The sequence below is a fragment of the Candoia aspera genome, chromosome 1, assembly GCF_035149785.1.
Source record: "Candoia aspera isolate rCanAsp1 chromosome 1, rCanAsp1.hap2, whole genome shotgun sequence".
Classification (NCBI taxonomy): Eukaryota; Metazoa; Chordata; class Lepidosauria; order Squamata; family Boidae; genus Candoia; species Candoia aspera.
In genome coordinates, this window is record NC_086153.1 from 4,010,026 (window position 1) to 4,036,686 (window position 26,661).

General features: G+C 45.9%; 1 protein-coding gene across 1 annotated transcript in view; it reads left to right on the forward strand.

Annotated features, from left to right (window-relative positions):
* Positions 1 to 4,368: 4,368 nt before the first annotated feature.
* PPM1E (protein phosphatase, Mg2+/Mn2+ dependent 1E) overlaps positions 4,369 to 26,661 on the forward strand; it is a 104,517-nt gene continuing 82,224 nt past the window's right edge. The window contains exon 1 of the mRNA XM_063296295.1: positions 4,369 to 5,035. Coding sequence (XP_063152365.1) covers positions 4,440 to 5,035 — 596 coding nt within the window. The 5' untranslated portion in view covers positions 4,369 to 4,439. The remainder of the gene's footprint in view (positions 5,036 to 26,661) is intronic.

The following is a 26,661-nucleotide window of genomic DNA, read 5'->3' on the forward strand; positions in this document are numbered from 1 at the left end:
TTCTAGAGCAGGGTTCCTCAATCTTGGCAACTCTAAGCTGTGTGGACTTCAACTCCCAGAATTCCCCAGCCAGCAAAGCTGGTCGAGGAACCCTGTTCTAGCGGATTCTGCATGGAGCATGGGGTCGGAGTAAATGACCTCCACAGTCATTTCCATTATGATTCTTACGGTGAAAGAGGAAAACTGGCCAAGACCTGAGGAATTTTGTTTAGGGTTTTTAAATCTGTTTCTCTTGACCGTCTTCCCACAGCTCGAAAGGTTTTATACGTCTTGAAGGAACTTCATGCAATTTAGGTCTAGATAATAAAATCACAACCGGTGTTTTTAATATAATTGTGCTGTCTGGATCTGAAAGCATCCATCCTTGGAGCAGAAAATCACTGTAGGAGGAGTTCTAATTGTTTTGGTTTGTCCTTTGAACATCATATGTATTCCAAAAGGGTTATTGCATTTTTATTTGTTTGTGGGATGCTTTATGGTTGTCCTGCCTGCAATAATATTCAGTATATTCTAACAATTGATTTGCAAATTAGTTGTTGTGCTTTTAGCTTGATTGTTGTGCTTTTCCAAAAGATCCCTGTGAAACAATCTGAAGTGTGTGCTTCAAGCACAATTCCAAACAAATGCAATTTTCAGTCTCCTCATAATGCTATGCCATTTAAAAAAAACCCTATAATTTCTTAACAGACCATCTGGTCAGTGCATCTTGTAAGGATTACAAGAGATGAGGGAAATATTTGTATGGCCACACCTATTTTTGAGACATTTCAGGACCCTGGTCCTGTGCTCTGTTTCTCTGGTCCCTTCCTCAATAAGGACTTGTCAACAAATAAGAAAAATCAATCACTGCATTGACATTTTGTGATTTAGCACTCTGTGCATCCTCACTAATCTTGCCCTGTTTATTTTTCCTAAGTTTTGAATTTAACAGTACTCATTCAATATTGGAAAGTTACTTCTAGCCATGGAGTCTTTGCTTTTACTTTATAATACAGAAAGGCAGAAGAACACTTGGCTGGCCGTTAAGTCTCTAAGGTTTGATTTAAAAAATATATATAAAATATTTTTCTTCCTTTCCTCCCACTCAAAATGTCATCAGGCTTGGAGAAAATGCAAAAAGCAAGGGGTGAAATATCAGAGGCCAGCGGGTATGGGGAATATGGGAGTGACCGGCAGAACTTTGTGCCTTAAAAGTGGAATAAAACGTTGGGCATTGGGATGAAACAGGTTGACTTTAGAAAGCAAAGTCAACCCATAAGAAGTGCCTGCACTAAATTCCCCGTGTCTGGGGCTCCCATGCTGTGAAAATTTAATTCTGCTGCTTTGATCTGATACATATCCTAGGTACGGGGGAAGTCCTGAGAGAATACATAATTTAGTTCCTTTTTGTTTCCAAGTGGACAAAAGTCCCATAAATCCAAGCATTTCAGCTTAATAAGGTTGTGGGTCAGGCTGCAAATTTATTTCCATTTGCTTTTCCATGATGAATGTATGAACACACCACTCATGCTTATTACACACTCAATTTATGAGGACCCTAAGATAGTGCAGCCTTTTTATATAGGAGAAATTCCTGGGTCTGCTGTGTTTACATGGGAAAAGCAAGCATTGATTTTCAGTTTCTACGCTGTGCTTGAGTGTCAGTATAGGCTTTTAGTAGACTTCCTTTATGTGAAATCTGATTCCCCTCCCCCTTCTCCTTTAATTCATCAAACCTGGTGGGACTTTAGCCAGTTCCAACTTAAAACACGTAGGGGTATGTTCCTTAAATAGATCAACTTTTCTCTTAAAATAACATGGAGGAAAGCCTGAATTTATTTAGTTTTTTTAATTATTTCCACAGTTTTGCCACAACTGTGCAATTTCAGCTGAGTTAAGGGAGGAAAATAAGAAGATACAGACGTAATTATCAGATACATTTCTAAACGGCCAATAGTTTTTCTGTGAGATTTCTCAGTCAGAATAAAGGAAAAATACAGAGAAAAACGTTTGTTTATGGGTTAGCTGTCCAGCCTGGCTTTGCCAATGGTCATAAAACAAAAAGTAAAAAAAAAAAAACCCTAGTGGGAACGTGCAATAGTTTTGTCTAATGGGATTATTATGATTCTGTTAGTTACACTGTACAGATTATACCCATGACTTTGAAATGCCAAAAGGTATCAAAACATCCTGCAGCAAAAATATGAGCTGGGTTCAGAGACATCATGCAGTAGGTAATCCTTGCTAACATTCAACTGGAATGAGCTTTTCTGTAATTTAAACCCTTTATCCCATGTCGTGCATGCTGGAACAGGAGGCAGAGGTCTCGACCTCCTTTTGGGAAATGCCCTTTCAGGGCTGTTACATTTCTGAGCTTCTCAAAACAAAGCTTTCTTGGCTCCTTCGGTCTTCATAGGACTTTCATTGCTCATCTCCTGATCATCCTCAGTTCCCCTGTTTCAACCTGTTGCAATTTCTTCTGCGTCCTTCCTAAAGGGGGCTGCCCAATTCTGGGCCAAGTATTTGAGGTGGGGTCCAGCCAAAGCAACAAGTACCTCCCACTTCTTGCAGAACGGAAACTATACTTCTGTTGATGCAAGCAAAAACTGCATTAGCCTTTTGTGCAGCTAGGTCACACTGCTGGCTCATATTCAGGTGGCAGTCCATCAACTCCTCTCCCAAGATACTTATTTTCCACCAGTACCATTATTAAGCCAGGGCCCTCTGCAGCAAGACGAGACTTCAATCAGGATGACATGTGCTGTGATGTCATAACGCAAGCCCCACCCCTTATGCGCTTGAACGCAGTTTTGTAGCGCAAGTACAAACACATGTCCTTTGCATTTGATTTTTATTTCCTAAGCTGGGGAGTCTGCAGGACATGGTCCAGAAAGTCAAGATGGCAGCACAAGAGTGCAATGGAAGCTCCACCTATTTTTTATGTGCATTGTTGGTGCTTGGCACCCTTGTGGCTGCCATCTTGACATCATTGGCCGTACCCTGTTTGTAAGTGGTAAACTTTGCACTTTTCCCTGTTGTATTTCACTAGGAGTTGTATTACAACCCCTTTCTCTAACCCAGGGTTCCTCAACCTGGCAACTTTCAGATGGGTGGACTTCAACTCCCAAAATTCCCCAGCCAGCATGGCTGGCTGGGGAATTCTGGGAGTTGAAGTCCGCCCATCTTAACGTTGCCACGGTTGAAGAACACTGCTGTAACCTATCGAGATTAATTTTGACTGACTTCTGTCTTTTAGGATGCTAGTTTACCCAATGTTGTATCTTCCAAGCCGCCAATAAAAGGATTCAAAAGGAGTAAACCCGGGAAAAACTGAATAGTGTGCAGGAAAGATGCAGCTGCTTCAACGGGCTGCGTTCTCCCCGTCCAAATACCCAAAAAAGCCCTTTAATTAATGGCGCATCGCTCTGGTTCCCGGGGAAGCGGCGGGGGTGGGGGGGAGCTCGCGGCAGAGCAACTTCTATCGGCTGGAGGGCCACGCCAGATTCCTGAGCATGCACCGAGGGGGCCCCCCGGACCTGATCGCAGGACTCGGGGCGGGGAAAGAGGGCCTTGAGCCTCGGCAAGACTGCCGGGGTCCGCTTGCCCCGCACCCCAGGGGCGCGGCACCCTCTCGGGGCTGCCCGAGATGCGGGGCGCTGATCCAGGCTGAGGGGCCAACGCGGTAAGCCTTTCCGCTGAGAAGAGGTGAGCGACCAGCCCTTTCTCAGGCAGGAGCCCTCCCAACGATGGGAACGGTGCGCTGTTGCCTGCGGATGATGGGTCCGGGAGTCCACCGGCACATCAGCAGCGCTCCAGGCTGGGGGCGGGAGATTTTCTTTCTTTCTTTCTTTCTTTCTTTCTTTCTTTTTCTTTCTTTCTCTCCCTCCCTCCCTCCCTCCCTCCCTCCCTCTTTCTTTCCCTCCCTCTCTTCCTTCCTTTCTTTCTTTTTTTCTTTCCTCCCCTCCCCTCCCCTCCCCTCCCCTCCCCTCCCCTCCCCTCCCCTCCCCTCCCCCTTCTTTCTTTCTTTCTTTCTTTCTCTCTCTCTTTCTTTCTCTCCCTCCCTCTTTCTTTTTCTTTTCCTCCCTCCCTCCCTCCCTCCCTCTCTCTTTCTTCCTTCCTTTTTTTCTTTCCCTCCCTCCCTCCCTTTCTTTCTTTCTTTCTTTCTTTCTTTCTTTCTTTCTTCCATGCCGCTGGGGGCGGGGGCTGTCTCGGGAGGGGCTTCCTGCCCCGCGGGCGCTTTTCCAGAGTCCGGAGGGAGGGAGAGAGGCGGCGGCGGCGGCGAGCCCCCCCGCGGGGAAGAGGCAGGCTCGGCGCGGGCGCGCGCTCCCTCCCTCCTTCCCGGGCGCGGCGAGGGAGGCGGGGCGCGGCGGGACTCCGGCCGGCCGGGCAGGCGGGCAGGCGCGCGCGCGCTCTCGCTCTCCGGCTCTCCGTCGGTGGCTGCCGGCCGGGCGTGCGGAGCGATGGCCGCGGGCGGCCCCTGCAGCGCGGAGGAGAGGACCTACCGCCGCTTCCTGGAGGCTTTCCTGGGCGAGTTCCGCGGACCCTTCGAGGCGGCCGAGAGCGAGGCGCCCGCGTCGCCCTCCTCCGCCTCCTCCGCCTCCTCCTCCGCGGGCGGCGGGGCGGCGGGCGAAGGCGCGGCGGCGGCGGCGGCGGGGCGCGGAGCAGCCGAAGGAGACGGGGACGGAGGGGCCGCCGGGGAAGAGCCGCCGCCTGGCGGGGACGGAGAAGCCGCCGCCGCCGCCGAGGAGGTAGCGGAGGAGGAGGATGCCGAGGATGCCGCCGCCGCCGCCGCCGCCGCCCGGGGGGACGAGGAGGAGGAGGAGGAGGGCGCCGGCCAGGACGGAGGCAGCCCGCCCGGGGAAGCCGAGCCCGAAGAGGCTCCTCCGGCGGAGCCCGCGCCGCCGCCGCCCGCTCCGCCGCCTGCCCGCCCGGCCAGCCCGTGCCCGCCCGCCCCGCCGCCGCTGCCCTCGCTGCCCCGGCCGCTCTCGGAGCACATCACGGAGGAGGAGGTGGAGGGCGAGTGCCTGGATCTCTGCCTCCAGCAGCTCTACAAGTAGTGAGTGCGGGGGGGGGGAGGTGGCGGGCGGCGACTCCAACTCCCATGCGCCTTGCAGGCTGGGGAAGGGCCCCCAGGCGCCGCGGCTGCTGCCAGGCTGGGGAGGAAGCGCGCCTGGTCGGGGGTTGGACCCCGGTTCCCATGCTCCCGCAGTAGCCCAATGCCTCGGGAGAGGTGGCCTGGGAGGGTGCTGGACTACAACATCCATGCTCCCCCACTTGGGAGCTCTACCCCACCGTACCTGGAGACGGTGCCTGGCAGGGTATACAGACTACAATATCCATAGCCCCCTGGCTCACCCAGGAGGTCCAGCCCTATCTGGAGAGGGTGCCTGCAGGTGTTGGACTCCGACTCCCATACTCCCCTAGCCAGGCTCTGGAGGGGTTCAGCACCGGCCCCGCACTGCAACAGCCGGATCGCCTTTGTGCAAAGGGAGAAAAGAAGCAACGTGGAGCAGCAATTGTTGCTGCCAGTCACCTTGAAAATAAAGCTGGAATTCTCGCACAGATGCTCAGCACGATGATTTTTCGGTCTCTGCCCCCTTCCCCGAGATCAGCCCGGGAGTGGGAGTGAAATGAACAAAGCGTGACATTTCCAGCCCAGACGATATTTTGAGGATGATGTGGGGAGAGTTCAGGACCAACTTCTTGGGAACGCACCCCACCCTAGTTTCGAATGCAGGGTGGGACATGCAGCGCGTGTGAAAACAATATAAGAGCTCCCAAGCGTGGGCTGAGAAGTTGGGCTTGTCTTTGTGTGCAGTGTGTTGGGGGGAGGAGAAATACCCTTTTTGCCTTGGCTCTGCGGTATGCAGAGAAGGGAAAAGAATGCTCCGACCACGTTCAAAGCGTACCATTAATTCTTCTGTCCTCCAGAACAGGGCTCCTCAACTCTGCACATGTCCAGAGCCCCGCTCTCTTTGAAACCTAGCTGCATTTTCTCGAAAAGGACAGAAAGAAGGCGGCTTACAAAAGCAAGATTCCAGAGCAGGAAAACACGCAGGGCCCAAGGTTTTATTTTCTACATCTGCATCTCCCTGGACTGAAAGCCTTAGGATCCGAAAAATAATCTTCTAGAGCAGGAGGGAGAAAATGCAGCTAGGTTTCAAAGAGAGGGGGGCTCTGAACATGTGCAGAGTGACGCTTCCCTCTCAGCTTTCTCCTCTCAGCTCCCCCCCCCCAACTTACCGTCATCCGTCTGTCTCTGGAACTAGCAAACAAAACTTCTTTGTCAAAGGGGGGGACAAGGGAGAAATCGCACAAAGCTCTTTATCATTTTCTCTGCAACAGATTAACAGCCGAGGCCCATCCTGCACTTGGAGGGCTCCTTTGGAAATCAGTTATTTTCTTGCCAAGGTTGATTTAGGCTAGCATCCAACCCTAGACCGTTTTTAGGGCAGCTGCCGGTCTGTCTGTCTGGTGAAAAATAAGATGCTTCTCTGCGTGGCTTGGTTCCACCTCCAAAATGTGGGGGGTGGGGAATCCCCCTTTTTATGCCCCCACCTCCCCCTCGCGTTGATCCCACTGAAATCTAGTGCTTGGGGGACAATGCTCTTCGTTGCTCAGCTCCAGAATACACGAATTGCTCATAAAGCTGAAACCGGACCTGCGAATATGCCATGTGCTAGACGTGCAGGGTTATCTTGCTATAGAAGACTAAACGGGCAGCTTTAGCCCAGAAATCGGAGAATACCCCAAGGAATTTGCAGGCTGTAATATAGCCCTCAAAGCCTCTGCTAAAAATCTCTCCCACTCTTCAGGCGGAAATCTTTTGAATATATGGAGGAAGTCCTGTCTTTCTTCTTTCGGCCCATCTTTAAATGTTCAGCTCATGCTTGTCACAGCTGTGCGATCGATGTGCCCATCTTCACGTGCATATATGAATCGGGCACCTTGGGGTTGATTTGCAAAGCGCTTTTATTGCTGTTTATTTCTGATCATCTTCGATCTATTTTTACTGTGACAAGACAGGGCATCACATCCCCCCCAAGAGAAGCAAATTAATTGATATTGCCTGTGGAAGGGCATCCCGGCTAGTTTAAAGAGGGTGCCTTTCCTGCCCTTTCATTTTTTTGGATTGAGCACTGATGTTAATTGGAAAGGATTGCTGGAAGTCACGGATTCTAATCTAGTTATCAGAACGCAATGCATCTTACCTTAAAAAAAGAATAGATTCCTGCCTCCCTGGGGTTTCCAAGTAGTGCTGAAAAAAAGATTCCTATTTACAGTCTTGTCTCTGTAGATAATCCTGAGATGAATGAGTCAGGGTTGGTATTTGATGCCTCTACTTTATAAGGTTTTTTTCCTACTTCCCTGGCTCGTGAGTTGTGGGGAAGGGTGACTGGAAGGTGGAAGGATGGTTGCAAAAAAATAAAAGACCATGTTTATGGGAGAGGGGAGATTATACTTCAGGAAAATCCTTGGGGGGGGGAGGATTTCTAATGAGCATGAAATGTTCAGGGCTGGTGGAAATGGGGACTTGGAGGGGAAATTTGTCCTGGGTCTTAAATAGGCAGTTGGGCCAATGGCTGCCAAAGAGGCATAAAAAACATTTAAGAAGGCATAAAAAACAAATGGAAACGGAAAGCTGAACTCGTGTGGCATTCACACGCTGCACAGACCCATACGGTGATTTGCACGAAGATTGTCATTTGTAAACTGTGGTGTACCTCTTTACGGCTTAGTGTGCAAAAGAGCTCGGCGGGCAGTTAGTCATCCCATAAAACGTGGCTAATAAAACCGTCACCTGGCGCAAGGTGTGCACTTTGGCCCAGCGTCTGTGATCACATCTCTACTTCCCAAACTGGCCAGCGATGTCCAGACGGGAGCATCTCCCAATCTGAATGCAGCCTCCCTCACACCTTGCTGAAAACCAGGAGACTGATGGAGATGGGGAGGATATGCTGAGATTTCCCGGCCGGGTGGAAAATCCTGCTGGAATGAATTAGGCTGGGGTGGGGGTGGGGGGCTCACAGAGTGGATTTGACAGTGATTGATTTGAGAGGGGTGCTTGGGGACCTACCAGGAGCCCTTGTTTCTTCCTGGCTGATGTATATTGATGGGTGGACGATGGGGTGGACAATGCTCCCATCGATGGGTGGGCGATGCTCTGTTAGCCTTTAGCTGGAACTGGAGTGAGAATCCCAATGATATGGATGGGCTACAAAACGGCCAGGCAGCAAAATAATCCATATAACCCTCGGGGGCCATTTGTGCTCCCCACTGCAGGAGCTGAGAGTACTGGGTGGAACTGGGTGCATAAAATTGGCTTCCCACTCCACGTTTTATGGATGATCTAGAGCGCCTGGCACTTGACAGATGGGGTGTATTCCCTGTTCGGAAAGCTTGCAGACCAAACCCCAAATCAGTCCCAGACGCTTTGTTCCCTGTTTCCACTCCGGCTGTGTGGCTTGGATGTGGTGGTGAGGCTTTCCTGCACAGAAACCTTTTAACGCTGATCAGAGGTTGGAAGGGATGAAGGACTGTTTGAAAATAGGCCCATTGTGCTGGGGAAGTCCCCGTGGCTAAGCTGGTAATTGCAGTAAAAGACGCCAGAGGCTATCCCAGGGGCAAAAGAGGGTTTTCAGCTCAGGCCTGTTGGATTTTCACTCTGACCCCTCCTTTGAGGAAGGCAGAGGAGCTGGGATTTAGAAATGACATTTTTGCATTCTCACATACGCACTAGATAGCATTTTTCTAGATAGCTTTTCTGTTGCTTCCTTCTGCCCAGTGCGGTGGCCGTTTAGTTATGTGAAACACCATAATCAGAAGGAGTTTTTAGTTTACCGTTATCAATTTTTATTACAGTGAGTGCCTTCCTTGTTTTAAGGGGAATTAGCTAAGGATATATTAAAATATATGGCAACCTTTTGGGAAGGTAGCTATATATTTGGGGGGGGGGAAAGAGAGAGATTTGGGAAAATGAGAGAGAATGTAAAGCAGTTTCTCAACCTTGGCAGCTTGAAGATGTGTGGACTTCAACTCCCAGAATTCCCCAGCCAGCATGGCCAGTTAGGGAATTCTGGGAGTTGAGAAACACTGATGTAAAGCATTGCACAGAGAGCCACACATCTGTCAACTGAATTTGTCTCTTTACCTGGAGATTAATGAGTATGAAAATAAGCAGATGGGTAGTTTTATACCTAAATTATATTACTGAGACACTGTAATTTGGGGACCTTCCAGTTCTTGCCAGCCCTGTTTCTGTGTTTTGAACTGGGTTAGCAAGGCAAAAGGAAATTTGGAGTATGTATGGATCTCTGTGTTAAACCTGGTTAAGCACCTAAACCACCACTTACCCACAACTTCGTGGTTTAAGTAAACTTCCTTTCTATCAAATGAGGGCAATGCCAGCCCATCATTCCTTGCATTCAGCATGAAAGGAAATGAGGTGCAGGGATTAAACATCCCGACTGGGTTTGTGTATCGCACTAAATCATGATTAGTTTAATCATGGCTTATTGAAATTATTGGCTGCGTTTACATAAGCCCAAGTCAAACATACTAGAGTGATACATCAACCCAGTTGTTATGGCACGTGTGCATGTGTATTTTGTTAATTACAGTTAGTCCTCACTTAACAACCATCCATTTAGTGACAGTTCAGACTTACAACGGTGCTGAAAAAAACAACTTATGACCGGTCCTCACACTTACAACTGTTGCAGTGTCCCCACAGTTACATGATCATAATTTGGGCGCTTGCCAACCAGTTCACATTTATGATCATCACAGTGTCCCGTGGTCATATGATTGCCATTTTCTACTGTCCCAGCCAGCTTCTGGCAAGCAAAATCAATGGGGAACCACGTGATTTTCTTCGGTTTGCTTAACGATTGCCACAAAAAGGTACCGTCCAAATGTGTCGACTTTTTCTCCAGCTAACATGGTCACCTGCTGGGAAGGACCCCTGTGTGGTGCCAGCTGCAGAATCACAGTGTAGCATCACAGAGTTGGGAGCAACCTCATCTGCTTAACAGAGGACCTGCTAAATCATTTCGGACGAGCCCGGCTCTCCAGCACCGGTTTGAAGCCTTCCAGTGAAAGGAGGGAGACCATGTCCCGTGGTTGTCCACTCTTATTGTCAGGATCTAATCTGAATCTCCTTCCTTGCCTTTTTAACTCATTTGTGCCCAAAGAGCAGGACGACACCTCCAAAGTTGTCTATCCGAGATCCATCTTAAGGCACAAATCTTACGCAGAAGCAAGTTCCTTTGGTTTCATTGAGATCCTGATGGGAACTTTCATATTGACCTCACCCTACGTCAGGTGAAAGGGTTGGGAATCCAAAGGCCATCCTGCTTGGGAGCCATTGCTTGGGAACAATTTTGCTCCCAAATTTCAGCATTTCTGAACCACGCAGCTTCTATTTCTTAAGGCTGTCGTGTTTCTATGGGGCCTCTGGGTAGTAATTGTGAAAGTGCAACCCACTGGATGGGTCTTATGATGTGCTCCATATTGACCTTTCTGTTGGCTTTATATTGAATCCTTATAGAGTCGCTGGGTGTCGGGCCGCATATAAATTTAATAATAATACCTTTTTGCTTTTGTGGATTTGTAAACCGCCTTGAGTCTTGCTAGTGGTGGGGACACAAATGTTAATTGAACTAAATAACGCAGGTCAGGGAAGGAATGCTAGGAAATTATAGAAAGACCACCACCACCAGTGCGAATGGTCTCTGTAGGTAACCTGAGCTTTCTTTGCAAAACAAGACATGAATGAATGACTGCTCCCCATTTCTGGAACGTTCCCCTGCAGCCACGTTGCAGGCCTTCCCAGCAAAACCAAGAGTGAACTAAGGACACATGAGAAATGGGTGTGCCATGGGGCTTCCTCCCGCAAACCAGCAAAGCACCCGAGACAACTAGCAAGCTTTTGCTGTGTTCAGTCAGATACTGAGGGCAGGACAGAGTAACCTAAAGCAGAGAGAAGGAGAAGAAGTGATAAACTTTGACAGGGTTGAGGACCACGTGTGACATTGATAACCAACTCTTCTTGCAAAGCCACTGAACTATTGGAAAAATATCTCACAGACCTCCACTTCTTTTTCTGACTCATCTGGGGTCTACAAGATGGATGTTCCTTGCACTCCTGCTGGTGAATGTGCACAGTTTCCAATTTTTTTTCTTTCCTCCCTGGGTTTGATTTTAAATGAACATATGCAAGAGAGGTTTCTAGAAATAAAATTCATAACACTTCATTTCGATTGCACATTCCTTGCCTCAACATTAGTTCCAGCTTTGTTCTCCGACGTTTTTAACAGAAAATCTGCTGCTCTTCTAAAAGAAGTCGTCCTTCCTACTTAATCATATAAATAAGAAATGCTTTTACTCACTGTGCAGAACAGACTTGGTCTATTCTAACCAAGAATGGTCTCTCTCTCTGTTATAAAAGAAGACTTGCGCTTATTAAAACAATTTTTAATAGGTCCATTTTGTAGACGAGCAAATTCAGGGACTAGATGTTGAATATAAAGAAAGGGAACTTAGATTTCTACTATATGAAGAATATAATGCCAGGCAACTAAAGACAGAATGTATTAATGTTTTCACAGTCCAATGTTCATCCATTCTTAGTGCTGTTTCTACTTTGGAGATGTTTATATCTTGACCATCTCTTCAAGATTTGATCTCTGGTGGCATTGTATGCGTGCTGGCTGGTGGAATTATATGTCTGTCGGCTTAGAATTAAATCTTATTGAAGGCTAGTTTATTTATTTGGCGCTGTGTGATGTCTGAAACCAGCTATTGTGGTTTGTTCAACCAGTCTTTAGACTTAGCACTATGTATAAGCCAGGACACTATAGGATAGTCTGGTATTATAATACTCGTCCTTATTGTAATTGACTCAACTGAATGCCATATAAAACATGCTGAGGTGGACTTTCTACTTTCTGTTAATTGCCCCCACTTCGACTTTTCCCTGTAAGCTTCCCCTTGAAAATTAGAGTCTTGCTGAGGAAATTTGCAGTGGAATGTCTGATTTGCGGTGATGAAATAAATCTTTATAGACAACTGCCTACTGGCACAAAGGATAATTGAAGACTAATGTGAAAAATTGCCTTTAAAGATGTAGAGTTGGACTATTGATGCATAGAATCTCCCCTCAGCAGCATTAAATGTAGTTATCCACCAGGCACTTATTATGTGTCTTAACACATTGGAAGTCCACAGCGATAAATGCAAGCTTCCCTTTTTCTATTAAAGAAATGAGAAATCTCTCTCCGCTCAGTGAAAAGTTCCTTTTGTGGGTCAGTAATTGATTAAATAGAGAGCTGGTTTGATCTAGTGGGAATGGTGCTGGATTAGAAACAGGGAGACCGCGGGTTTTAGTCCTACCTGAGGCACAAAGCCAACTGGTTGACCTTGGGCCAATCCCTCTCTCTCAGCCCTAGGAAGAAGCAGACAAGGGCAAACTACTTCCGAAAATATTGCCAAGAAAAACTGTCTATATAGTCCCCAGGAGCTGGGTGGACTTGATAGACCATAACACTAACAATCAATTAAATAGCAACTTGAGTCTGGTCCAAATAAAAGCAGGTTCCAAGATGGAAGGAGGTCATGATTGATAAAATAAATAAGTTGATTAAAAATTTGCCGTATTTTTTTTTAAAGCTTGCCTTTCCATTGCTAATACCACCGCTTGCTTTTATCACCAAAGTGAGGCAGAGAATGAACGTCCTCTTTCTTTCAGGCTATGGAGCTATCAATAATTTAAGATTCTGTTTTTTAGACTTTCTGCTATCTTGATTGTGGAGATCAGCATTCGGTTGCAAACTCATAAAAAGATAGACCTCTTCCTTTTAAAATTAATTTGAGGCAAACCTCCCCCAGGGTTAAGACGTAGGGTGCTTTGATTGGACTTCTTTCACCCTCAATGGAGGGAGATTCATTTGCACCTTTGCTGAACAAGAGAGATGGTGGATCTAGGAAAATGAATGCATCTTATGTTGGTTTTCCAGCCAGCTCTTACTTTGCCTGTTTATAATCGGTGTCTATTGAAGAAAGTTTTGTATGACTCCAGCACTCCCTTGGTAACCAACTGAAACCGGTTGAATGATTTCTGGGGGAGTCTCTTCAACAGATGGATAAATGAGAGGGGGAAAGAATCCAACCAGTTGCTGGAGCATATGATTTAGGACTGTTTATTCAAGATGAATAGAAGACATCCAGGCCTCTGTAAAAGAATACAGTCCTAAGACTTGGAGAAAAGCAACAGCTCTGGCAGATCATCTTCTGGCATGGAGAGCGAGCCGTGTCCCAAATGTTTTGCCAGCGTTAGAAGCAAACACAAAACCTTTCAGTGATGTAAACAGGAACCGAGCTAGTTCAGAAACAAGCCATTGTCTACGAGGTGATCAGTTGGGCTTTATTTTTCCTTCCTGAAAAAGGCTGCTGTTTTGAAAGAAGGAAGCAGGAAGGGAGGAAAGAGGGAGGAAATCAGGGATGGACTTGATGGGAAGAGAGAAGACGGGCTGTCACCAAAAGGAAGGTGGCCCTCAGGTCCTGCTCAAAAGCCAAGCAGAAATGCCCTCTCAACGGGGGGGCCCTCAAGAAGTGCTAGAAGGTCCCATCCATCCACTGGCACAGCCATATCCACGTGGGCTGGGGAGGATAGGAACCCTGATCCAGTTGAAGAAAAGCATTTGAGGAAGGCTGATTCAGAGGAAATTTGGAAAAGAGGTCAAGAAGCCTTGTATCAGGGAGTGAAGAGAGGTAATGGGACCAGGTTTTCTTGAAAGGGTGTAATAAAATGGGAGGTGGCTCCGTCAGGTACAAAAGGCAATATGGTACAGCCCTTGGAGAGAGAGAGCTGAAAAAGATCTGCAGTGTAGAAAAGGAAAGAGAGAGAGAGCAGTGTTTCCCAACCGTGGCAACTTTAAGATGGGTGGACTTCAACTCCCAGAATTCCATGCTTTAAGGTGAGTGGACTTCAACTCCCAGAATTCCATGCTATAAGGTGGGTGGACTTCAACTCCCAGAATTCCATGCTTTAAGGTGGGTGGACTTCAACTCCCAGAATCCCATGCTATAAGGTGGGTGAACTTCAACTCCCAGAATTCCATGCTATAAGGTGGGTGGACTTCAACTCCCAGAATTCCATGCTATAAGGTGGGTGGACTTCAACTCCCAGAATTCCATGCTTTAAGGTGGGTGGACTTCAACTCCCAGAATCCCATGCTATAAGGTGGGTGAACTTCAACTCCCAGAATTCCATGCTATAAGGTGGGTGGACTTCAACTCCCAGAATTCCATGCTATAAGGTGGATGGACTTCAACTCCCAGAATTCCATGCTATAAGGTGGGTGGACTTCAACTCCCAGAATTCCATGCTATAAGGTGGGTGGACTTCAACTCCCAGAATTCCATGCTATAAGGTGGGTGGACTTCAACTCCCAGAATTCCATGCTATAAGGTGGATGGACTTCAACTCCCAGAATTCCATGCTATAAGGTGGGTGGACTTCAACTCCCAGAATTCCATGCATTAAGGTGGGTGGACTTCAACTCCCAGAATCCATGCTGGCTGGGGACTTCTGGGAATTGAAGTCCACACATCTTAAAATGGCCAAGGTTGGGAATCAACGATAATAGAGTATATATAGGTAGAAAAGGACCACTAAGTAAACAGTCCATGCACAAGGTGGAACTGAAACAGTGTTTCATTGTCAAAAGCAAAGAAATCAGTATTCAGGAAAGAACAGAAAAAAAGCAGATTTTTAAAAAGCCAGATAAAGTGAGACATTTATTCAGAAAATAGATATGGACATCTGCTTCATGTAAAAAGTGTATCTTTGAGAGAATCAGAAGAAAGTTAAAAGAAGCCGAGGAAGAAATTAGAAACTTGTTTTAGGATTGGATTGCCTAGCCCGCTCTCTAGATGGATTAGCCTCTAACTTCCATCATCCCCGGCTGATGCGGTTGGCCATGGTGACACACGGGTGTTATCACCTAACACATCTGGAGGCACCTGGTTGACGTTGCTCTTACGGCTGCAGTGTGTGTGCGTGTGCTTTGCAAACAAAAATAATATAAAAGAAACGCAAACAGGAAGGAAGATCTGAACCTGTTTCAGTTAAGTTTAATGAGAATGAGAGTTAATGAGAATCTTTTTACCTTTGATTCAGAGCGCAGTAGCTGGAATGTCTCCATGGGTCCTGGAGCGAACAGGGCTGGCTTGGAAACCGGCTGATTTCCTTCTTCCACCTGAATGACATTTGCTGAACTGTGAAAGAGAGGAAAACCACCAAGGCGACTTTTACGCAGTTGTCATTGTTCATAAGGGCAAGGCAAGGAAGTAACAGCTCTGAGGAACGGAATATGTTCCTCAGGAGGTTGGAAAGTGGACAGCATTTTGAGGAATGTCCCAGAACGGTGGGCGATTCTCTTGAAATTCTCCCCGCAGCACATAGCGGTTCCTCTGCTTTGCAAGCTGGGAAAGCAAAATCTCTTGCAAGCTCTAATAGTAACAGCATTTTATCTGTAGCAAATTAGATTATCCTGATTAGGGCTGTTTCCTTTAACTTGATATGCACAATGCCAAAAGCACCAATTAGCACTTTGAAGAGGCCCTGTGAGTGCGAAAGTAAAGCTGACAAGGATCTTTATGGACAGAAATAGATGAGCCAGGGGAAAAAAAACGTGTTTTGCTGTGGCCAGGCTGTTGTTACAGTTGGAATGTTATTAACAAATCTGATTAGGTGATGTAGAAAGTCAGTACAAGTAAGCGTTATTATTTCTGCACACTGTTCATTTTTAGGAGTTGCACGCTCGGTTGGTTTCTGCAAGAGAGCTTGGAGGTGGCAGCGTCTCCTTGTGGGTTTCCAGGTTTTGTGAGACCACCTCTCTCTTTTCACCCCATGCAAACCTTGAACAGGGTCCAGTTGGTGAGGCTTCCAAAGGGTTGTGTGCAAGGTCTTCGCCGTTTCAGTTCAATACTTCCCAAAATTAAAAATCAACATTAGCACTTTTGAACACAGGGCTGTTGTGCTGATATCTTTCTTGGTTGGCCCATTCTACTCCAGGGTTTCTCAGCCCGGGTTCCGTGAAATCTTAGGGTTCTGCAAGAGGTCACTAAGGGTTCCCTGGGAGATCACAATTTATTTTAAAAATGATTTCAAATTCGGTTAACTTCACATTAAAGAGGCAAGCTTCATTCTTTTAAGAACAATGCATCTAACAGGCCTGGAAAATATTTCAAGGGTTCCTCCAGGGTCAAAAGGCTGAGAAAGGCTGCCGTGTACATAACTGACTGGTCCTGGTGACTTCTGCACGGTGGCCCTACATCTCATCTCATTTAGGTTGCACTTTATGAAATATGTGAGGCAGGGGTATCCTTCAAGTCAGTCTTGACCCTTGGTGGCTACATGGAGAAGTCCCTGCAGTTTCCCTGCACATTTTTTAGAAGTGGTTTGCCCTTGTCTTCTTCTTGGGACCGAGAAGAAGTGACTGGCCCAACGTCACCCGACTGGTTTTGTGCCCCAAGCGGGACTAGAACTCATGGTCTCCTGGCTTCTAATCCAGCACCTTCACCACTAGACCAATCCGGATCTCGTTGCCTTCAAGTCAGTCTTGACCCTTGGTGACTACATGGAGAAGTCCCTGCAGTTTTCTTGGACATACCTTTTAGAAGTGGTTTGCCCTTGTCTTCTTCTTGGGACCGAGAAGAAGTGACAGGCCGAACATCACCCAACTGGCTTTGTGCCCCAAGCGGGACTAGAACTTGTGGTCTCCTGGTTTCTAACCACTGCACCACACTGGGTCTCATGCATCTTCTAACTTTAATTTATAATGATTCTGTCAGGCAAAGGTCTTGCCCTGTTTTTCTCTTGAGACAGTCTTGACTGATAGAAGTCTGAGATTGCATCTGATTCTGTGGGTTCAGAAATCAGGGTCTCCCTCTGAAGGTGTGTCCTCTTCTTTCACTTGTTCTGTTGTTTTGAGATCAGATAAGTACGTACGGTGTGTAAGTTTGTTCTACCTTGCGGTAGCTTATGTCTTTGGGTTTCACAGTCTGAGAAGTATCTTGAGTGGCCATCGTATAAGGCTCTTTGGAGCTACAACGTCGGTTTCTGAATTTACTTATCTTTTGGTCTTTTGGTTTTTCAGTGGTAAACTTGGGGATAGGAACTGTTCCATTTTTAATATTTATGCTGAGCAGTTCTGGTGTTTTATAAATAATGCAACCTTTCCTACAGTAATGGCTCGGTTATAATGCTTAGAAACCGGCTTCAGGTTTATTTTTATTTTTTGGTAAAGTCTGAAGTGGTCCCCAGAAGAGTTAAAAATGAGCAGCTCTGAGGAAGGTGAAAGCATTTAAGCCATCTATATCATTCTCAAGCAATGTTGCATTTCCATTGTGAAGCTGAACCAAATTTGCAAGTGAAGCAGTGACTTTCTGAGATAATACCACCTTTTGGCCCTAGAAAAGAAATCCATTTGTGTGGATTTTTGGCATTCTTGTGTTCTTAGTTGAGTTTGAGGAAATCATTCTTTCCTCGCAAAAGGGTGTTTGCTTCAGTACTGATGCTGCTCAGGCAACAAAACCCACAATGACGAAGAAGCTGAAATAAAGATGTCCCTTCGTAGGCATCTTAACCCAGAATTTGCAAACCTTGTTGGTCTTGGCATTCACACATGGCTTCTGGCGATTAACAAGATTGGAGATTCACCTCACAGAAACCAAATAAACACTTCCCTTTTGAATTCACTCCTTGATGAAGGTGGCTTCCCCGGACCACAAGAATACAGAGTCCTACCCTGAGCCACCTTGACTAGGAACAAGAAGTAATGCTAGAATAGGCTTTATCATTCTTGTAAATAAATATTTGGTTTAAGATTGGGAAAGGAGTACAGCAGGGTTGTATACTCTCACCCTACCTATTCAACTTGTACGCAGAACACATCATGCGACATGCTGGGCTTGAGGAATCCAAGGCTGGAGTTAAAATCGCTGGAAGAAACATTAACAATCTCAGATATGCAGATGATACCACTTTGATGGGTGAAAGCAAAGAGGAACTGAGGAGCCTTATGATGAAGGTGAAAGAAGAAAGTGCAAGAGCTGGCTTGCAGCTAAACCTCAAAAAAACCAAGATTATAGCAACCAGCTTGATGGATAACTGGCAAATAGAGGGAGAAAATGTAGAAGCAGTGAAAGACTTTGTATTCCTAGGTGCAAAGATTACTGCAGATGCTGACTGCAGTCAGGAAATCAGAAGACGCTTAATCCTTGGGAGAAGAGCAATGACAAACCTCGATAAAATAGTTAAGGCCAGAGACGTCACGCTGACAACAAAGGTCCGCATAGTTAAAGCAATGGTGTTCCCCGTAGTAACATATGGCTGCGAGAGCTGGACCATAAGGAAGGCTGAGCGAAGGAAGATGGATGCTTTTGAACTGAGGCGCTGGAGGAAAATCCTGAGAGTGCCTTGGACTGCAAGAAGATCCAACCAGTCCATCCTCCAGGAAATAAAGCCAGACTGCTCACTTGAGGGAATGATATTAAAGGCAAAACTGAAGTACTTTGGCCACATCATGAGAAGACAGGACACCCTGGAGAAGACGCTGATGCTGGGGAGAGTGGAGGGCAAAAGGAAGAGGGGCCGACCAAGGGCAAGATGGATGGATGATATTCTAGAGGTGACGGACTCGTCCCTGGGGGAGCTGGGGGTGTTGACGACCGACAGGAAGCTCTGGCGTAGGCTGGTCCATGAAGTCACGAAGAGTCGGAAGCAACTGAACGAATAAACAACAACAACAAAATAAATATTTGAGGTCCCCACCACCGCAAGCATATTTGTTAGGAAGCTGGAGAGAATAAGGAAGAAGACCTTGACAGAAATAGGCAGGAACTGTTACCCAGGCAAAAGGGGCTGAAACGTTTTTTCAGTCCAGAACAGTGAGATAACATTCAGAAGTGAATCAGGCAGACACCTCCCTAATTCACATGGGCACACGAAGGAGGAGGACGTGTAGCACAATCAGATTCGCAAGGTTCTGTTGTTATAGCCAATCTCAGTAAAAGGATTCCTGCTGAGTTGATCTCCTGGTCTGGTCTACCTCGTAGGCTGACAGTAGCAGGCCGATCCATAATACGTTAGACCAACTTTCCTAGTTTGGTGACCTCCTGAATACAACTGAACTGTATTTCAGTTACCCCAACCCATGACTGGCAGGACCGTTGGCCATTTCAGTTAATGGATTATGAGAATTGCGGTTTGATGCATTCAAAATTAGAAGGTTGCAATATGCAACAGCAGTATAGTTGAACCTGCTGGGTGCACATGGCAAATCCCATGTAGAGAGTATTGGTATGGCAGCTTTACAAGAGGGTTATGCAAACTCGGAAGCATTTGGTGTTATTTTTTTAATCAAAGCAGGAACAGCACCCTGGAGATTAGCATGATCCTTGTGTAAGGGCATTCTAACTGTCATCTTGAAATTCAGTCTAAACAGCTTTGACCCAAAGTCTATTTCTAATCATGCTTGATTGCGATGAATTCTTCAGAAATGCTCGGCGCATGTTTCTAAGAGGAATACAGAGGTTTTTCCTTAACCAGCAAATGTTATTGTAGAGTAGATAAATCTCCTAGGGAGATCTGCTCTCTTGTGTAGCCGGGCTATTAAATTGGGGATCCTTCTTACATGCAGAATGGAACGACAAAAGAATTTCTCTGTTGTAGCAGCTCACAGATGCTATTCAGAGATATTTAGCTCCTAAATCAGATAATTGTAATGACTAAAAGCTTTGACAGCCCAATCCACCCAAAACGTTCTCTAATCTCTTTGAAAGACAGCCCCACTAGTAGGCATTACTACATATCAGGGCAGAGAGTATTCTCAATTATGCATCTTTTGTGAAGAAAAAAAATTTTTTTTTTCAACCAGTGTTTCATTGAATACTCCCAAGTATTACCTGAGAAGAAAGCTCCATTTTGTTGTAACTTTTTGTCACGCTTGATCTTTTTCTTTTCTCAAAATGCGTGATCCTTTCCCCATAAAGAAGTAATTTGGCCTCCTTTGGTTTAATTATTCTATGCCTTTTCCTCCGATCCAGGTTTCATAATTTGTGTCATTTGTGTGATCACAACATGGCACATGTGACATCGTTGTGGTTTCTACCAGATGTTGTCTCTGAGGCCTGGATGCAACTTGTAGATCGTCCATGCCTGGTATGAAGTGATCTCCGAATCTTGGCCCATGAGATGAGTTTAATGGCCTTTCTCATTGTAGGAATTTACAGAGCATAACAGTGACTTCAGAGGCGTTAATTGTCTATGACAGGGTTCCTCCACCTTGGCAACTCTAAGCTGTGCAGACTTCAGCTCCCAGAATTCTGGAAGTTGAAGTCCACACAGCTTAGAGTTGCCAAGGTGGAGGAACCCTGGTCTATGTGTAATGCCCTGTTCTTCATGCCACATGCAAAATGGTGTCTTGTGTGTATCATCCCTAGGTTATATTGAAACAAGTTGACTGTCTGTCTGTCTGTCTACCTATCATCTATTGAGTATCTACGTATTAAGAGACTAATGTATTTTTATTTGTTTATCAGATCCATCCATCCATCCATTCATTCTAGGGCTGCCCAGCTGCAAAACAACTCTGGACAGCTGACATATTAAAAAGGGAGGAACATCACACTGTAAAAAAAGGTACTGTAACCATTTCCCCAAGAGAAGAATAAAAAACGCACTTTCCATAAACACCCAACCTGTAATAGCATGTGGGAAAGGCCTTGGGAGATGAAGGGAAGGGATGCTGCCCAGGGATCTTGGTCAGATAAGAGGCGGCATAGCCCACAGCCACATAATGGACGGAGAAAGAGGCTCAGAAGGGACCCTCCCTAAATTCTCAAACTGTAAAAGAGACAGCAGGCAATTTGTACTTTCAGACTTGCCAGATTCTGTCGCTGTAGCCTTACAATAAAGTAGAATTAGCTCATCTGGTCGTGTTTCCTGTCTGGTCTACCTGGGAAGGCTGAAACAACCTAAAGGGACCCCACAACCACCTTAACCCAATATCTGTCTTAGATTTTATTTATTTATTTATTTATTTTTCAAATTTCTATTACTGCCCATCTCCCCCCAAAAAGGGGGACTCTGGGCGGTTTACAATAACATTATCCTTTAAAAAACCTCAACACATAAACTTGCAAAATCAACATCCACAATACTAAAATAATAAATATAAATATAAAATCCAAGTGGGAAAATTTCCATTCGGTAGGGAGAACGCTATGTCACCAGCCACCCCCAGGAAGGGCTATTAACCCAATATCATCTTAGGCACGAAGCCGGCTGGGTGCCCTTGGGCCAGTCCCCCTCTCTCAGCCCAACCCACCTCACAGGGTTATTGTTGCGGGGAAGATGGGAGGAGGAAGGAGTGTGAGGTATGTTCGTCGCCTTGAGTTATATGTAAAAATAATAAAGGGATAGAAAATAAAATAAATAAATGAATAAATCTGGGGAAGAGCCAGAAATTCAGGGCTCATTTATAGGCAAGCAAGCTAGGGGCAATTTGAATCTTGGGGGGGGCTCTTCCCTAGGGGGGGTGCTGCAATAGGGAAGTCACGCAAGAGTGCCAAGTTAGGCATCTCCTATCCCTTTCCCTGCCAACTGTTATTGACAGCTGCAAGCTATGGAAAAGTAGCTTATTCTTGGATTACGTTGCAGCTTGTAAGGAAGGGGCAGTTCTTATTGAGACATAATTAAAAGCCCTCCTTGTTCTCTGTTGTTAACAAGTTGATTTGATTCATAGCTCTAGTTAATCAGGGAAGGTTTTTAGTCGTAATTTATAGCTTTTGCTGTCACAGACAAAATGCAAAGTTTTGTTAGAGTATAGCTGGAGGAACGTTATTCCTAATTAAAGCTTTTAAATTGCATGCTGCTCTAGCACCGGCTTTTCTTTCACTGTATGCTGCAAGTTAGACATCCGTATACCTTCCCTTGCCACGTTAAAGCCTGAATTAAAAGGGGGAAATTAAATCAGAGCATGGCATAATAGTGATAGAAGACATACCCAGGTGATTTTGTCTCGCCTTCATTGGTCGAGATGCAAACGAACCTTTTGTTGGCGTGTTCAGCTCCTTCACGCCTCCCTTCAAGTGGATGGGAAAAAAATCAGGATATCTTGAATGACACATTCCAGGTCCAGTCAAATTTGGAAGCTGGAGTGAGCAGCTTCAGGACCCACCAAAGGCCGACATTCATAGATTGAAATTGGCCTCGATCACTTGACTTATCTCAGGGACGGTTGAGTTTTAGGAATGACAGTCAAGGCCCTGCAACATGGGGCACCTTCAACATGGGGAACGAGGAGATATTTGGGGATGAGGGTGGGTGGGTGGGTGGATGGATGGATGGATGGAGCCTGGCAGGAGCTTGGCAGGAAGCTCAAAGTCTGACCCCCTTCATCTGCCTCAGTGCTCGGTTTATGAATGTACCTTTCATGCCTTGGAAGGCCAGGGTGACAACGAAGAGATTTGTTGTCGTATCAACAACCCCATTTTAAGCAACTGAATAGAAGTTAACTTGGTCAAACATTAGCAAGTGACTGGTGTTCTGTACCTTCTCCATGCTCCACCAGATCACGTTACCGTCTCTTTTTCTCTCTCCCTCTGAATATAAACAGGGGAGAACAAGGATTTCCAAACCAGGAAGGAGTTTGGTAGGGTGAGCAAAGCCAATAGATATATCCCTGGGTTAGCGGGATTATGTTTTAATTTTGAAGGAAGAAAGGAGGAAGAGGAGGAGGAGAAGAAGAAGAAGGAGAAGAGAGAAGCAGAAGTCAGAGACAGTCCCAAAACAAGAAGAAATAGTGAATTCCGGTTCACTGGCATCTCCTGCTACATTATTCAGGGCAGACCAAGAAGCTACGCATGTGCGCAAGGACTTCTTTGTGTCTCCACTTGCTGAGATGCGATTGTCTGAAGTAGGACAGCTGGATCCAGGACCTGAGTTCAAATATTTCCTCAGCTGTGTTTTCTGTAAGGTTTTGTCCAACCTGAACTACCTCATGAGGTTAGTTGGAGGGTGAAATGACTGAGAGGGAGAGAGCCATGTACTGTATATTATTTTGAACTGTTTGATAAAAAATGCATTAAACCTGTGTGCAGAATTCCTTTGGTGCAAAGTATTATTTAGATTTTTCTTTGGTTGCCAAACAATATCTGGCTCTTACCTTTTTGTAATTGTCCATTCCCTATCTTTCATGTTTAACTTTTTTTGTTTAGACATGCAGGTAGTCCTCAACTTACAACCGTTCGTTTAACAATGGTCCAAGGTTACGACGGCCTCAGAATGGGTGCTTCCAAATGTTGTGAAATGTCACGCCACCCCTTGTGGTCACATGGTTGCATTTCGGGCACTTGACAACTGGCTCGCATTTATGATTGCAGCATCATGTGGTCACGTGATCACATATTGCAACTTTTTGGCCATTTTCCAGCAAAAGATGCCCATTGAGGAAGCTGGATTCACTTAACAACTGTGGTGATTCGTGTAACAACCCGTGATTCACTTAATGGCTCTAAAAATGGTTGTAAAATTGGTTCCGGTCACATGGTGACTCGACTTACAATTGCAACCATTTATGATGGAAATTCTGGTCCCAATTGTGGTCGTAAGTTGAGGACTACCTGTATTGGAACTTCTTCCAACTCAAGAATTGGTTGATGTAGACAATAAGGAAGACGACCATGATGGAAATATACAGGAAGCTAAACAAAAGGGGCTGGAACATTGATGTCAGCCCCACCAGGTAGACCAGACCAGGAAATCAACTCCAACGGGAGGCCGAAACCTTTATTGAGTTGGGCTCTAATAACAGGATCCTGCAAGTCTGGTTGTGCTGGGCCTCCTTCCCCTCCTTATACTCCTGTGAATGAGGGAGGTGTCTGAGCCACTTCCAAATGTTGTCTGGATGTTCTGGACTTAAAAAATGTTTCAGCCCCCTTTGCCTGGATAATGACTCTTGCATGTTTCTTACTCTCTACACCTGATGATTTCTCACTGACCTTTCCTGTACAACTCAAACACGATGGTTGTAACAAGAACAGTTGTGAGTGTGTTGTATAAGGTGGGTAGGAATGAATAATCATGGCATTCTCCCAAACTGTTGGAGATGCTGGGTGAGTTTTGTCCTAGAGAAGACACAATTGCTGCCTCCAAGAACGTGAAGGGCTCTTAGGGAAAAATGGGGCAAAATTCAGTTTTGTTCCAGAAGCATAGTAAAAAAACACAATGGCTTTTAGTTACGAAGAGGCAGATTTCAGGAAAAATTTCATAAGGGTAACAACCATTCAGCAGCGGAACAGAGTTCCTTGAGAGGTGGAGCACTCTGCTTTGCTTGGAGGTATCCAAGAAGATGCTAGGTGACCATCTGGCAGGGATGGTGCAATGGTGGATTCCTGCACTGGGCAGGGGGTTGGACTAGGTGACCTCCAGGATACCATTCAGCCCTTCCACCGTATGATTCTGTGTGGCACTGGCAATTCTCTGTGGCAGGTTCTCATAACTAAGAGCCAAATGCCACTTGGTCGTTTACAAATTGGTGCCTAAAATCATGGCTCTTTGTGTGTGTGCTGAAGTTATGCTAATCAAAGCCCAAGAGCCATTTGTTAATACAGTCTCTCTTCAGATCAAGTAATTACGAATGTCACTAGGCAGCACGGTACTCAAACTTAAAATACTCCAACTTAATTAAGCAAGCAATGCGTACAACTGCCTGTTACTCAAATTCTGGAAATCTTGATAATGCACCAATTCTTTGAGGTTCTGGGTTGTCAAGATGCAGGTTTATAATAGCAGCCTCCCAGGGGACAAAATTATCTTGTATGTTGGCTATATCTGGAAGATCAGGAACTCTGCTTAATAAATGGAGACGTTAAAGAAATCCAGATAACTGCGAACTGCCAGTTCTCTCTCCTGTCTGTCTGAGCAGGCAGCCAAGCTACTGTTAGTACAGATCACTGTTTTATCCAGGGCAGGAAATAATATTGTTTAGTTGTTGATTTGTTTCCAACTCTTTTGGACCTGGTAGATAGCCTTTCGTCTTAGTAGTGGCTCTTCCTACTGTCCTTCAAGGCCATTCCCTCTTCCCACTACAGTGTCTTAGTCTGGTCTACTCTACAGGTAGTCCTCACTTAACAGCCATTCATTTAGCAACGGTTCAGACTTACGATGGTACTGAAAAAACCGACGTATGACCGTTTCTCAGCCTTACAACTGTTGCAGCATCCCACCGTTCACATGATCACGATTTGGGCACTTGGCAACCAGTCTGCATTTACGATCATCGCCACATCCCGTGGTCACATGATCACCATTTTCAACCTTCCCGGCCAACTTCTGGCAAGCCAAATCAATGGGGAACTGGGTGATTCACTTAACGACCATGTGGTTCCTAAAGTCGGGTCAGATTCGCCTAATGACTGCTTTGCTTAGCAACCAAAACTCTGGTCTCAATTGTGGTTGTTAAGCGAGGACGACCCGTACCTTGCAGGGTTGACACAGAGCATGGGGGCCACCACTAAACGACTCTGCTGCTTGGCCCATACCCTGTATACTTCTCAAATTGGGGGAGACTATCAGCAGCCCCCAAGGGCTGGATGGCAGAGTCATATTTGGCAAGGCTCAGACGTAAACTCCACTTTGCAGTCGTGAATCAGCAGAGGAGTTAGGGCCAGGTACATTGCATGGATACATGATCTCAGTGATGTCTGCAGGAAGGGGTGAAAATCAGCCAAATGCAATGGAGCATCACAGTGCAAGCCCCCCCGCCTTTTGAATGTGCAAAGGAACACCATCTTACCGACTTTGATCCCCACCTGCAGACCCTGTGGTGTTCCCTTGAATTTTATTTACCCACAGTTATTCCCACGTACCCCTTATCTACCATAAAACCTGGACCGGGAGGCCTTCAGACAGTCACTCGTGCCTTGGTCATCTCTCAATTGGATTACTGTAATGCGCTGTACATGGGGCGGCCCTTGAAGACCACCCCAAAGCTAAGCTGGTCCAGAATGCAGCAGTGCGGGCGGGGATGGGGGTGTCGCAGTATGTGCATATTTCCCCACTGTTTCGCAAACTGCACCGGTGGCCAGTTGACTTCTGGTTATGACCTATAACGCTCTTTGTGGCCTCGGGTCTGGCTCCTTGGAGGACCACCTGTCCAGTGAGTGGGACACTCTGGATCCTGTCGATTAAGCAGAACTTTGACTTAGCCCCTAATAGCAGGCTAGCCCCCCTCTACCCTTTAGGAAATGGGGAAAACCCACCAACTTCTGCAAGGCATTTGAGGAGTGGGTTAAAGACATTTCAAATATTTAAATTACATACACACAAACACACAATATTTTAATATATACTGATTTTGTGTTGGTTTTTAATATAATTGTTAATTATTTTTAACAATTACAATTTTTACTGGTTACTGTAACCAACCCATCAATCAGTATTGATTCACGCAAAAGGCTTAAATAAATCTCTATTGTTTCTACCATCCACCCATACAGAGGTGTGTTTATAATTTGCCCCTTTTTAAAATCTTCCTCAAGATATAACTGAAGGTTTCATCATCATCATCCCTCAAGACCAGGGAATTTGGCAAGTGAGCTAAGTCACAAACA